A 15069-nucleotide genomic window follows, 5' to 3' on the forward strand; every position below is an offset into this window, starting at 1 on the left:
TATATGATCCAATTATGTTATTATTGTTGAGAGAACTTGCACTAGTGAAAGTATGAACCTTAGGCCTTGTTTCCTAGCATTGCAATACCGTTTACGCTCACTTTTATCGCTTGTTACCTTGCCGTTTTTACAATTTAAGATTACAAAAACCTATATCTACTATCAAAATTGCACTTGTATCACCATCTCTTCGCCGAACTAGTGCACCTATACAATTTACCATTGTATTGGGTGTGTTGGCGACACAAGAGACTCTTTGTTATTTTGTTGCAGGGTTGTTTGAGAGAGACCATCTTCAACCTACGCCTCCCATGGATTGATAAACCTTAGGTCATCCACTTGAGGGAAATTTGCTACTGTCCTACAAAGCTCTGCACTTGGAGGCCCAACAACGTCTACAAGAAGAAGGTTGTGTAGTAGACATCAACACCTCTTCCTCCACCAAAATTCCTCTGCCACCACGCAAGTCTCTTCTTCCATGCCCGCTAGGTATATGTTGTGGTTCTTTTCGCCCCCGCGATCACAGTTATCTTGCCCTCACATCCACCATCCTAGTCTCCAATCCCAACTGAAACTGTAGACACGAGCTCCTCCAACCACAAGTCCCAAAGTAGAGTTTGCACCGAATCGAGCGGTATAGGCGTCTTGGACATGTGTCCTGGGTCGAGGCTAGTAACACATCCATTAGAGCATCTCCATCCGTTTGCCCCCCCCCAGCGCACCCGGTGAATGCCTTTTGGCGTATGCGCCGGCGGTTTTTTGCCCTGGGGGCGACCGAGTTTCCAGCCACACCCCCAGGTTTCGGCCCCCAGACGCCCAAAAAATTTGAACTTGTCTTTCCTGCTGCCAAAAAAGCCATAGGTTTGGCGATCATCATGCCACAGGTTGGGGATCAAACATACTGATCAAAAGGAAGGAATCGTAGACATGAAACACATCAAACAGTAGGCTCCTCTGCCGTGGGACTGGCCGGGGTCGGCGTCGGAGCCGGCGTGGGCGTGCTCGGGCTCGGTGTTGGCGTGGCTTCAGTGCTCGGGCTGGTCGTTGGCGTCGGCACAGCTTCACTGCTCGGGCTGGGCGTCGGGGTGGGCGTAGGGGTGGTGGTCACTGTCGGCCCATGCATCTGGTTCAAGATGAGGCCCCGCTCTGATACGTCTCCAACGTATCTATAATTTTTGATTGTTCCATGCTGTTTTATTATCAATCTTGGATGTTTTATAATCATTTTATAGTCATTTTATATCATTTTTTAGTACTAACCTATTGACATAGTGGCAAGTGACAGTTGCTGTTTTTTCCATGTTTTTAACATCGCAGGAAATCAATATCAAACAGAGTCCAAATGCCACGAAACTTCACGATAATTTTTATGGGCCAAAAGGAAGCAGATGGGCCCTGGTTGCACCTGGGGGGAGTCCCGAGGAGGGGACAACCCACCAGGAGGCCCTGGCGCGCCCTGGTGGGTTGTGCCCACCTCGGGTGCCTCCCGGACCGCCTCTTTGCTCTATAAATACCCCAATATTCCAGAAACCCTAGTACGGTCGATGAAATATTCATCCAGCCGCCGCAGAGTCCAGAACCACCAGATCCAATCTAGACACCATCACGGAGGGGTTCACCACTTCCATTGGTGCCTCTCTGATGATGCGTGAGTAGTTCTTTGTAGACCTTCGGGTCCGTAGTTAGTAGCTAGATGGCTTTCTCTCTCTCGCTGAATTCTCGATACAATGGTCTCTTGGAGATCCATATGATGTAACTCTTTTGTGGTGTGTTTGTTGGGATCTGATGAACTTCGAGTTTATGATCAGTTATATCTTTTTATATCCATGAAAGTTATTTGAGTTTCTTTGATCTCTTATGTGCATGATCTCTTATAGCCTCATATTTCTTCTCCGATATTTGGGTTTTGTTTGGCCAACTTGATCTATTTATCTTGCAATGGGAAGAGGTGCCCGGTAGTGGGTTCGATCTTACGGTGCTTGATCCCAGTGACAGAAAGGGAACCGACACGTATGTATCGTTGCTACTAAGGATAAAAAGATGAGATCTATATCTACCGCCATATAGATAAACGGGTCTTGTCTACATCATGTCATCGTTCTTATTGCATTACTCCGTTTTCCCATGAACTTAATACGCTAGATGCATGATGGATAGCGGTCGATGTGTGGAGTAATAGTAGTAGATGCAGGCAGGAGTCAGTCTACTAATCTTGGACGTGATGCCTATGTAATGATCATTGCCTGGATATCGTCATAATTATTTGAAGTTCTATCAATTGCCCAACAGTAATTTTTTTACCCACCGTTTGCTATTTTTTCTCGAGAGAAGCCACTAGTGAAACCTACGGCCCCCGGGTCTTCTTTCTCATATATTTGCCATGCGATCTACTTTTCCTTCGCATTTTTCTTCAGATCTATTAAACAAAAAAATACAAAAATACCTTGCTGCATTTTATCTTTATTTATTTTATTTGGCGTTCGATCTATCAATCTACTACAATTTACCTCACGTCCGTTTGCCTATCTTGAGGCGTCGTACCTCAGAAGGAATTGACAACCCCTTTAACACGTCGGGTTGCGAGGTGTTGTTGTTTGTGTGCAGGTGTTGTTTACGTTGTGTTGCTTGGTTCTCCTACTGGTTCGATACCTTGGTTTCATAACTGAGGGAAATACCTATCGTCGCCGTGCTACATCATCCCTCCCTCTCTAGGGAAATACCGACGTAGTTCCAGCTACCATCACGCTCCGCCAGGTACAACGCCTTCACCTGCTCGTCCATCGTCGACATGTCCGCCGCCATCAAGAACGCCATGTCTGTGCTCCTCTTCTTCGCGGCGACGTTGGTCCTGAGAAGGTCGAGCTTGACGTCCTACTTCATCATCAACGCCGACCACCTCACGTCGGATTTCTCCTCCCTCTTGGCGGCGTTGTTCTTGGCGTCGGCGATGCACCACTCGATTGATGATCGTAGCTGTTCGGCAGCGGGTGCCGCGTCCCTCGCTGCGTTAGCTCTCTTGTTGCCATCAGGGCGCCCTTCTGTCGTCGCCGAGGCAGGTGCGTCCGGCTTGTAGGTCTCCTTGGCCTTGGCGAGAGCGAGCCGGCACTCCCTCCACTTCTCACACGACTCGATCCTGGTGAACACATGAAGGAACTTGAACTTTTTGTCATTGTTGTCCTGGTGAAACATGTTGAACATCCGGACCGTCTGCACAGGCGAAGACAAATGTGTCGGTGAAGAACACGTCGAAGAACTGGGCCGGCGACCGATGGTCATACTTGACTCGCGACGTTGTCGCCGCTTTTCGGACGAGCCGCGACCTCCTCTTGAATCCCATGCCACTTGTTGCATGCCGTCTGGATGGTCACCCAATGGTTCGCCATGGCCTTCTCGCCGCGATCCATGTGGATGTTGGCGAAGTCGGGGTCGACCAACTTGCGCTCGTCGAACACCGTCTTGATCCTTCTCTAGTACGTTTTGGCGTTCTGATTCGAGCCGGTGATCGGGTCGATGCTGATGCTCTTCCATGCTTCGGCGAGGCACTCATCTTCCTTGGACGTCCACTTGACGCGAGGCTCGCCCGGCGGGGCTTTATTCGGCCGCTTCTTCTTTCCCGCTTTTGGCGCCGGCTCTGGCTCCGCCTGTTCTTCCTCCTCCACCTCCTTCTCGGCGTTGTTGAGCTCGTCGTCCATGTCGACAGCGGTGTCCATTGTTTCGCCTTGCGCGCTGAACCCGGGGCACGAAGCGGCGGTGGCCGAGCCACTCGCGATGATCTCGTCCATGTCGGCGTCAGTGTTGCTGAACTGTGGCGCCGAGGCATGCGCGAAGGGTAGGGTGCCACGGCGTAGTGGCGGGCCAAGCAAGCCTGAGTACGCTGGTGGCGAGTAGCTGTACTGGGTGTTGAAGCCGGCGGTGAGCGCGGGGGAGGGAATGCGCTAGTCGGGGTTGAAGCCGGAGGGGGAGGCACGCGGCGGCGCCATGCGGGAAGGTGATGTTAGAGTTGAAGCCGCCATGCACGTCGTCGTCGGAGTAGCCAGGCAAGGGCGCGCACCCGCATATTGGCGGTGAGAAGTTGGCCGGCGACGCGACGCTCTGCAGGCTCCCCCATGCGGCTTGTGGGCAGTGGCCGGGCGGAAGGTTCATCATCCTCGCTCGAGACGCCTCTCCCTGCTCCGCCACCGCCACCGCGTCCCTGGCCTTCTTCGTGATGAGCCTGTTCCACTGATCGGTGGTGACCGCCTCCCGGCGCTCAACGTCCGCCTTCCACTCGGCGTTCGACAAGCCCGCAGGCCTTGCCATCGGCGCTCTCGGCTTCCTCTGCTTCGGCTGGGTGGTATCGGTGGCTTGGCGAGGGGGCGCATACTTCTTCGGCCGTATGGCGGCCGGAACCGGAGGAGAATGGCGGGAACAGCGGGGGAGAAGGGGGAAGCACCGGGGAAATGGAGGGAAAAGGGAGGAAAACGACGGAAAATAGGCATGTTTGCCGCCGACAGGGCGGGCCCATGCGCCTCTTCGCCTCAGCCGGCAGCCCCAGGCGCCCCCCGGTGCGCTGGGTTCGGCTTGGGTCGCCGGTTGTTATTTCGGTCCAAACCGGCGATAAACAACGATCTGGGGGCGCGACTGAGCCGATTTTTCGCCGTCGGCGCTAGAAAAGGCGCCCTGGGGCCTGTTGGGGGGGGGGAGTGGAGATGCTCTTAGCATTGTCGCTTGGCAATTTCTTCCATGTTTAGCATCTGCCTAGTACCTTATGGTCATGGATGCAAATGCTCTAAGGTCTGGCCTGGAAAAAAGTTAGACTCGTGGACGTGAACAAGAGTAATAATAAAGCATTATCTTTGGTCATAAAAGTAAAACTTTACAATATCAGTAAAGCCTGTTGGGAAACCGGGGCCACCGAGGGGTGGCGGCGGCCTCGTGCGTATCGCACGGGCTAGCCCCTCCCGTTTCCCCCACTTTACGTTAAGTGGGTACTTATCCCTTGACCCCCTATCCCCTATATAAAGCAACGAGGAGCCATCATTGTAACACCTGATCATTGATTAATAAAGCTGGTCTCCTCCATATCTCTCTGTGTCATTTACTTTCGCGTGTTCGACTACTTCGTCTACGACGCTCGCCCTCGCTCCACAACCTTGGACCGGACTCGCCGGCGGAGTTGCGGAACACGTTATCAGCACGCTTCGCTCCATCAACTCTCCATCAAGCCTGCATCACGCAGGCTTTCGTCGATCCCGCGGAGGTATAAGATTCGATCCCCACTTTTGCAAAAATGGATTCCTCTCATTACTACGATTCCGTTTTTGCGATTAGATTATTTTTCGGATTTGATCTACCTATGGTGCGGATTTTCCTCCCAAGAACCGAGCGGACGAACACGTCGCCGACCAATGTTGATGTTCTTGGACTAAGAGGAACTTGTTGACTGCACTATAGGGAGTCGGTACAGATCGCGATCCAGATGATCGCGGTACCGCGGCAAAAGCACCAGATGTGCCATGCGCCGTCGTTTTTCCGGATGAACGCGACGAAGATCCGCATCCTGCGGCCGGCATCCAGATGATGCCGTGCCGTTCGTGCCCCCGCTGGTCACGCGTGAAGCGCCGTGCCCTGCTGGGCGCGACCCCGCTGGTCGCCGGCACCGCCCTGCTGGCCGCGGCCCCGCTGGCCGCGCTGCGCAGCCCCGCCCCGTCTCGCTGGCGCGTGCTCGCAGCAGCCCACCCCGATGGTCGCTGCTGACACCCCGTCGCGGGCCATGGCCGCGCGCCCCACTGGCCTCGCCTCGCGCCCCGCTTCGCGCCCGCCTCGCGCCCTCGCTGGTCGCGCCGCCCTGCTGGTGGCTGCTGCCCGCGCGCGTGCGTGCCCTGGCCGCCGCCGCCGGGTGGCGTGGCCGCCGCAGCCGCGGCCGTCGCCGTTGCGTGGCGAGGATGCCACAGCCACCGCTGCCCTGGTGTGGATGCCGTCGTCGCCCTGCCCACTCGGGCGCTAGGAACCCTAGCGCGCCCCGGGTGTGGGCCGGGTGAGCCGGTCGGATGGGCCGGCCAGGCGCTGGCTGCTGGGCCCGGCTGGGCCGCGGGCTATGGAGACCCTGGTACCCAAAAAAAAGTGGCGCAGGCTGCAGCGCGGAAAAATTGCGGTTTAGCCCGTGTAGTTTTCAGCTTTTGCGCGAGTTTTATTCCTGCAGCAATATTTCGCGTAGAACCCCCTGGAACTGTCTGTTTTCGCTGAAAACGCGTATTTGGGCTTTAAAATGCCTCGGGAATTCACTTTTTGGGCTATTTTTCACGTACTAGATGCGCTTAACATGCTATATTTTGTAAACATGTTTTATTGTATGATTTTACTACTGTAGATTAATTGTTTTGCACTCTTAATCATTAAGTAAGTCATATAAGAACATGTTTTAGATAATGGAACGTCATTTTATTGAATAAGTTTATCAACATCGCTTTGTGCAAAAGATTACCTGCTGTAATCTCATGATTTTTGCATAAATCGCAGATGGCCGGAATTGTCAACAAGGAGTTTCCTGAGTTGGCCCAGACAGGGCTGAACTACCTGTCATGGTCCTCGGACTGCGAGATCTTTCTCCAGGGAAAACCCTCCTGAGGGCGATCGGTAAGGGGGCCCAGCTGGCCGTCACTGATCCCAAGTTCGAAACTGAGAATGCGCAGGCTCTGCACTTTCTCTGTCATCACCTGTCACCTACTCTGAAAGATGAGTATATGGCTGAGCGCAGTGCTTCTGGCCTTTGGACCGCTCTTAAGCAGCGGTTTGAGCGACTGAAGTACACTGTGAAGCCACGTGCAGAGGCAGAATGGATCCGTCTGAGGTTTGCGGACTTCAAGACGGTTGTGGAGTACAATTCGGCTCTGCACCGGATTTGTACGACTCTTCGGTTGTGTGGTACTGAGATTACCGACTGCCAGAAGATTGAGAAAACCCTATCCATTTTCCACCCCGACGCAGTCCAGTCCTCACGGAACTACCGCCAGGGGAACTACACGAGGTATTCAGAGTTGATTGACGTCCTCCAGGTGGCGGAGGCGCAGGACGAGGTTCTCAAAAAGAACTTTGTCGCACAACCACTTGGGGGGAGTTCTCGCCAGGAGGTGAACACTCTCAAAGTCCGCAAGCCTCAACAGAAGAAGAGGGGCCGGAAGGGCAAGAAGAAGGGCCCTCACTCCCCCGCCCCGGCTAAGCAGAACAAGCCGGGCAAGGGAGGGCAAAGGCCTCAGGACTGCTTCCGTTGTGGCTCGGTGGAGCATTTCTCCCGCCAGTGCCGCGCACCACAGGAGGTCGTTGATGCATATAAGGCTCGGAAGGTGCGTGAGACGCACCTCGCCTTGGTTCAGGAGGGAGCACCACCGGCGCCCATGGCGGCACCCATGATGATCGCTAATCCCCCTGCTGCGCCCATAGAGGCGACCCCAGTGGTGCCCATAGCGGCAGCTTTGGCGGTCTCTACCGACGCCCACGTCGCCATGCTGCCTCCAAGATGATTTCTAAGGAGGATCATCTCACTAGTATGGAGATTGCGACGGAAGTGAATGGCTTCTTCACCGAGTCCACTTAGCATACCTCTTTGGTTATCATGATTCCGTGATTTGATACAATAAAATTGAATAAATTCGATTTGGTTGTAAGCTCTATGAGAGCATAAACTTATTCTTTACTTTGGCGATTGGATGACATTTATTCATTTATTCCATTATTTATACATGATAGCATGTTATGTTCTGAGATGTGTGCATTTACGTTTAATGCATTTTCTTCCTCATTACATTAATTAGATGTCATATTTTAGAACGCGTGTGGCGCCCGAATGGAGGAAACGTGCCTTGCCGATAGCGCCACCACTCATACCATTTTACGAGAAACTAAGTACTTTGAGTCCATTAAAAAATCTCCGGGAAGTATTATGACAATCGCCGGCTGCGGTTCTCACATAGTTGGCTCCGGACGAGCCACTATTATACTCCCCATGGGAACAACTTTGATCATTAATGATGCGTTGTTGTACCCGGAGTCGACTCGTACTCTTTTGAGCTTTAGAGACATCCGCGCTAATGGTTTCCACGCTGAGACCAATGATGAAAACGGCAAGGAATGCCTACTCATCACAAAGCGGGATGCAGGTGGTAAACATGTTATCGAAAGGCTTCCTTCGTTTGACACAGGGCTATACTACACTAAGATAGTAGCATCGCCCGTGTATACTACCCTCAAGACCGTTTTTAGAAGCTCTGAACTCTTCTGCCTCTGGCACGATAGGTTAGGCCACCCCGGACTTAGTATGATGAGAAATATAATTAACAACTCACATGGCCATAATGTTAACGTGAAGAACTTCCCGAATCCCGCTGATTTCGTGTGCTCCGCATGCGCTAAGGGGAAGTTAGTCATTAGGCCATCGCCCCTCAAGGTGAGGGATGAAATCCCCGCGTTCTTAGAACGTATCCAAGGGGACATATGCGGTCCAATTCAGCCCCTCACGGGGCCGTTTCGGTACTTCATGGTGCTCATTGATGCTTCTCTAAATGGTCCAATGTTTGCCTGCTGTCAACACGGAACCATGCCTTTGCAAAATTGATCTCACAGATCATACAAATGAGGAATAATTTCCCGGATTATCGTATAAAGTCTATTCGAATGGACAACGCCGGAGAATTTACTTCAAAGGCGTTCGATGATTATTGCATGGCAATGGGAATCAAAGTTGAGCACTCGGTACCACATGTTCATACACAAAATGGACTTGCCGAGGCATTGATTAAAATAATTAAATTCATTGCCCGACCGCTCCTTCAGGGTTGTAATTTACCAACTACATGTTGGGGCCACGCGGTGTTACACGCGGCTAATCTCATCAACTTTCGACCGTCGGCCTACAACATCCACTCTCCTATTCAACTTGCGCAAGGGTCGGCACCGAAAATTTCCCACCTTCGTAGGTTCGGTTGCCAGGTATATGTACCAATACCACCCCCTCAGCGATCGGCGATGTGCCCGCTCCGTAAGTCGGGGATATACGTTGGTTGTGAGACTGTGTCCATAATCAGGTATCTGGACCCCATGACAGGTGACTGTCACACGGCTCGTTTTGCTGATTGCATTTTTGACGAGGATCGTTTCCCGACTTTAGGGGGAGAGAATCAACCCCTTGATGCTAAAAGTCGAGAAATCACGTGGCAAGCCACGGGGATCCACGCTCATGACCCGCGCACTGCTGAGACTGAGAGAGAAGTCCAAAAGATAATAGATTTGCAGTCTTTAGCAAATCAACTGCCCGACCACTTTAGTGACTTAAAAACTGTGACAAAATCGCATGTGCACGCGCGCAATGCACCGGAAAGGGTTGAAATACCGAAGAAAAATGATGGTATACCCGCTCCCGTCCAAAGGCCTAAAAGGACGAGAAATCCGGCTTCTCAAATCCCAAGTACTTGGGGACGCCTGACGAAAAAGGATAAGAGAGATTTATCATAGCCTGTCGCCAAAGTACCCCAAATTGAAACGGGGAGCCAGTCGAGACCTGGCACAAGTACGGAAAATTCAGTGCACGAAATTCCGGACTTAAACTTTCCCATGGGGGAAACACCCAGCGGAGATGTGTGCGCACACGTCGGCGCGGGAAATCTAAAGGACCTTGCTCCCATAATGGGAAATTTGGTAGAGCAAGTGTTTGCGCCGGATGCGCTCCATGACGAAATGGCCATAAATTATATTTATACTGGGGAGTCCCTGAACCGAGCAACGGTGATTGTCGACATCAACTTTGCTACGAAAATTGCCTCAACCATAGATCTTGACCCTGAGCCTAACACGCTCGCTGATTGCAAGAAAAGGTCGGATTGGAAAGATTGGCAGCAGGCAATTACTGCCGAATTATTATCTCTCAACAAAAGGAAGGTGTTCGGACCAGTTTGTCGAACTCCTCCCCACATTCGCCCTGTTGGCCATAGGTGGGTTTTTGTTCGAAAGAGAGATGAAAATAATAAGGTAGTACGGTACAAAGCAAGGCTCGTTGCTCAAGGGTTCACTCAATGACCAGGTGTCGATTTTGAGGAGACTTATTCCCCAGTCATGGATGGAGTTACCTTTAGATACTTGATCTCGATGGTAGTAAACATGGGCTTGAAAATGAAACTAATGGATGTTGTCACTGCTTACCTATATGGTAACTTGGATTCGAACATATACATGAAGGTTCCAGAAGGTATCCCTGTTCCGAACCATGATAGAGCAAATAGGGGTCTATACAGTGTTCAACTTCAAAAGGCACTGTACGGACTCAGACAGTCTGGTAGAATGTGGTACAATCGCTTAAGTGATTTCCTTCATGAGAAGGGCTACACGAGCAAAAAAGATTGCCCATGTGTTTTTATACGGCGATCCCAAGATGGATTCTGTATAATCTCGGTGTACGTGGACGATTTAAACATAATCGGTACGCCTGAGGATATTGAGGAAGCGAGTTCCTACCTGATGTCAGAATTCGAGATGAAGGATTTGGGTAAAACCAAGTTCTGTCTAGGTCCGCAACTTGAACATTCCCCTGATGGGATTCTAGTGCACATCGGCCTACACCCAGAAGGTGTTGGAGAGATTTGGATTTGATAAGGCATATCCTTCTAAGACCCCGATGGTCGGAAGATCTTTACAGCCAGACAAGGACCCGTTCAGGCCAAAGGAAGAGGGGGAGGAAACTCTGGGACCAGAGGTTCCTTACCTGAGTGCAGTTGGAGCACTCATGTACCTCGCAAATTGTACACGGCCAGATATTGCGTTCGCCGTCAGTTTGCTTGCTCGGTACAGTTCTGAACCTACCAAGAGGCATTGGAAAGGTGTCAAGGACGTCTTCCGTTACCTGCAAGGGACCAAAGATCTTGGCCTGTTTTATAAAAGAAATCAAGACCTATCTATTATAGGCTATGCCGATGCTGGGTACCTATCGGACCCGCATGATTGCAAATCGCAGACTGGATATGTTTTCCTTTGTGGTGGAACTGCGTTTTCCTGAAAATCGTCCAAGCAAACACTTGTGTCGACTTCCACGAACCACTCGGAAATCATGGCACTATTCGAAGCGTCAAAAGAGTGTGTATCGCTTCGGCGGATGATCGGCCACATTCAGCAGACATGTGGGCTGAACACCGTACAAACCCCTACCATTATCTATGAAGATAATGTTGCTTGTGTTGCACAAGTCCAGATGGGTTATGTGAAGAGTAACCTCACAAAGCATATTAGTCCCAAGTTCTTCTATGCACATGAGCTGCAACAGTTGAACGAGGTGAGAGTTTTGCATACTAAGTCCTGTGACAATCTTGCTGATATGTTCACTAAATCATTACCGGCATCAACCTTAGAGAGGTGTGTGCGTGAAATCGGTATGATGAGACTTAGAGAGATGCAAGGTTCAGAGGGAGAAACTTCACAAACTCGTCGCTAAAATCTCAATCCTGATGATCGAGTACTCAACTTGATGGTTGAGTGGATTGTACTCTTTTTTCCTTGAGTGAGTTTTCCTGATGTTTCTCACACGAGGTTTTTGAAGAGGCAATTCGTGCAATACAACAATGTATACCGTGTGCTCTTTCTCCATATTTTTTCCCACTGGGTTTTTCGGAGTTTTGAGGCATGGATATACGGATAATTACCCAAGGGGGAGTGTTGGGAAACCAGGGCCACCGAGGGGTGGCGGCGGCCTCGTGCGTATCGCACGGGCTAGCCCCTCCCGTTTCCCCCACTTTACGTTAAGTGGGTACTTATCCCTTGACCCCCTACCCCCTATATAAAGCAATGAGGAGCCATCATTGTAACACCTGATCATTGATTAATAAAGCTGGTCTCCTCCATATCTCTCTGTGTCATTTACTTTCGCGTGTTCGACTACTTCGTCTATGACGCTCGCCCTCGCTCCGCAACCTCCGACTCAACTCTGACTACTAACTGGTCGGTTAGATTTGGGTTCCACGTAATCTCCAGCAAGAAAGAGAGAACGGTAAATATGCGGAGCGAATCCTTGCATCCGTTGGCCGTTACGCGATGGAAACGCAGAATATATGGTCTGGTTGGCGGAGGGAACCTGATGCAGGATCCATCTTCTTCTCTCGCGGATGCATGAGATCGAATCTTTCGGAAGAGCGAGGCGCCAGTCGGCAGCCGGCCGGTCCTTCCCCGCCCGGGAAAGAGATACGACGAACCTATTGGCCACAGTAGCCTCCACGATGAAGCGGAGTTGGTAGGCGCGCGCGCGCATGGCGCATCCGCACGTGGTTAGGTGCCGAAAAGAGACCAAGCAACTATACGTTAAGCGGCACGGCGCATGTTCCCTCCTGAGTTGCGCGTAGGACCCCGGCGCCGCGCGGGCCCGACGGTGGCGACGGCGAACCTGCGCGCTGGACGAAACAGGGGCCGGCCGCCACAGAAACCACGAGCGGCGCCCAGCGAAACTAGCCGGCGGCGGCCAGGCGCCTGACGCCGGTATACACGTAGACTACTGCTGGCGCGCACGTTCGCTGATGATACATGCATGCACGATTACCTTAATCTTGTCGACTCTTGGTCCTGCCAACGGCCGTCAATCTTTACTCCACTCATTCAGAATTTAGTAGTATTGCTACTATTGCGTCCGTACGTTCTTGCATGGGGCATGGCGGCGTACGTATGGCCTGCCTACGTAGCCGATCGATCGAGGGTTACGCGCCTTTGTTCACGTGCCCGCAGCGTACTTCCATGCGCATCGATCGCGATATCCATCCATGCATCCATACGTAGAAGGAATATCCTTCAACGAACGGTTGGGGGCGAGTTGTCGAGGAACGGGAATTAATCCAGCATGCAGGATAGAAGGATAGACAGTGATATCGCATGGACATGCACGCGCAGCACCACTGCACCACGCGTGTATGCTGATGGAAGAACCTTGTAGTAACATACATGCATACGTGCACGGCATCTATATATCGTGGAGTAGAGTTTGATGGATTGTGCCAGGACCTATGCTATGCTGCAGCCGGCCTGGAGCGATCGACCGGTGGAGAATATGTTCTTCCCCGGCTAGCTATAGGTCTCCTCCCCTAGCTGGCTCTTCGTCGCGGCTTGAGTTGCGATCGATGATCATCGTACCGATTGATCATGACCCAGAAAAATCTTCTTGTTGGTACTCAATAATTGGAAGTCCTGAACTGAAATGCCGCTAGTATAGCTATAGCTCACAGGCTGTTCGTGGAAAGGTACATACTGTGGTATTATTAGCTCATATTCGACGGTTTAGCTTTGGACAGATTCAAAGTAACTTTCGGCCAAGTGGAACACGCGCCCTCACACAAGTTGCTCCATCGTGTAGATCAGGTACTATATTGAACTGCATCACAGATTTGATAGTTCTGCTTTGGACAGATTCCAAATAAATTTCAACAAATGATTTTTTTTTTTGGAACGAAGGCTCAAGAAGAGCCCGGCTTTGAATTAACAAAGCCATCAACCGGCCAGGCGTACAAGACTGCAACAAACAACAAGAAAGAGGAAAGCGGAAAGAAAAAGATACAATGTGCTCAGCAGAACAACTCGAAGGCAAAGAGTACACACTCTTGCCATCGAACGACGCAAAGCCAAAACTAGCTAACCTACGAAAGCGCCAGGAGGAGGGCACCACCATTCATGATTTGTGTCGCTGGCTGCCATCAAAGGGATCAAACAGGGCAAACATGATCTGACTCCGCTGCCGCAAAGGGCCCCTACCCTACCACCCGGGTTCGACGGGTGCCGCACCGGCGGCCGGCGGAGTGATTCACCCTAGAATCCAAATCAGAGTGCCCCGGCTGCCAAAGGAGAGGCACAAGGGACAGACCCTCATGAAACGGAGAACCGACCACCAAAACACCGACGTCGGCAGCAGCAAGGCAAAACACCGAACGAGAGTTATCGGACACAGACGCTGAAACCTCAGAGAAGGCCAAAAGGATGCGACACCATGCCCCCTGGTCAAGGATAGGAAATTGCCACGCCGAAGGCCTACCGCCGGCATGGAGACAGGGACCCCAATCCCCTCGAACCAGCGGCTGGAACCCTCCGCACCTGGAACAGTAAACATGCCGCCCTCGAATCACACCCAACTCATGAAGGATGCCGTTGATGAAATCAGGCCACCACATGCCGCCCTCGAACCACACCCAACTCCACCACCACTCGAGCCATCCCCGGACGACACCCTCAGGAAGGAACACGCCACCAAAATGCCGTTGTCGCCAGGAAAAGGGGACCTGAGGCTTTCACCTGAGCTCTTGGACGGGATGGGAGGAGGAGGAGTCCCACCGAAGCCTCCAACAAGGTAAACGACGCACAAAGGCGTCGCCTTCGGTGTGGCCCCACGCCGGCCAGGGGTTTCCCCTGGATCCGCCCCCAAGCACCAGATCCGCGCACCCGACGCCGAGATCCAGCGACCAGAGCCGCCAGAGGCCGAGATCAGCGCGAATCGGAGTAGATCGAGGTTGAAGACGCCACTTCTCCAGGGCGCAAACGACTGGCGAGGAGTCGCCGCAGCAGCCGTCGCCCGCCGCCTCCGCGCCGCCCTCACGGCCAGGGAGGCGGCCCACCTGCACCCGCCGACGCCACCCGCCGCACAGGCCACGTCGCGCGCCGCCGTCCGGGGCCGCCGCCCCGGAAGCCGAGGCCCTCCACACAGGGTGAAGCCGCCGAGATCCCCGCCGCCACCTTCATCAGAGCCGCGCGGGCTCGCCGAGGTGCTCCTCTGGCGGCGGCGGAGGGGGGGAAGGGAGGGGGGGGAAGGGAGGGGAGGGGGCTAAAGTTTGGCGGCTAGGGTTGGCCCCCGAGTCGCCTCGGAGGAGACGACGCGGGGGGGGGGGGGGGGGGGGGGGCGCATCCCGCTGCCAGCAGTAGATCAATTTCAACAAATGATCGGGTGCTATATAGTAGTAGTACCATAGCTTGCCTCCAAAGAAGAAGAAAAAAGCAACGAAAACACACACTGGTCACTCGTGGGGAGTGTATACGAGATGGAACAAAACGAAAAAAGATAAGAGGCCAAATCAGCCTTTCAGTAGC

At 52.5% G+C, this 15069-nt stretch overlaps 2 protein-coding genes across 2 annotated transcripts; both read left to right on the top strand.

Moving 5' to 3' along the window:
• Positions 1-6560: 6560 nt before the first annotated feature.
• On the top strand, positions 6561-7499 carry LOC141022806 (uncharacterized). Its single transcript, XM_073499076.1, has one exon. It carries the CDS (start codon positions 6561-6563, stop codon positions 7497-7499), a length of 939 nt encoding a protein of 312 aa, XP_073355177.1.
• Positions 7500-10642: 3143 nt separating this feature from the next.
• On the top strand, positions 10643-11020 carry LOC141022807 (secreted RxLR effector protein 161-like). The gene has a single exon (XM_073499077.1). It carries the CDS (start codon positions 10643-10645, stop codon positions 11018-11020), a length of 378 nt encoding a protein of 125 aa, XP_073355178.1.
• Positions 11021-15069: the final 4049 nt, after the last annotated feature.

This window comes from Aegilops tauschii, chromosome 5, assembly GCF_002575655.3.
Source record: "Aegilops tauschii subsp. strangulata cultivar AL8/78 chromosome 5, Aet v6.0, whole genome shotgun sequence".
Classification (NCBI taxonomy): Eukaryota; Viridiplantae; Streptophyta; class Magnoliopsida; order Poales; family Poaceae; genus Aegilops; species Aegilops tauschii.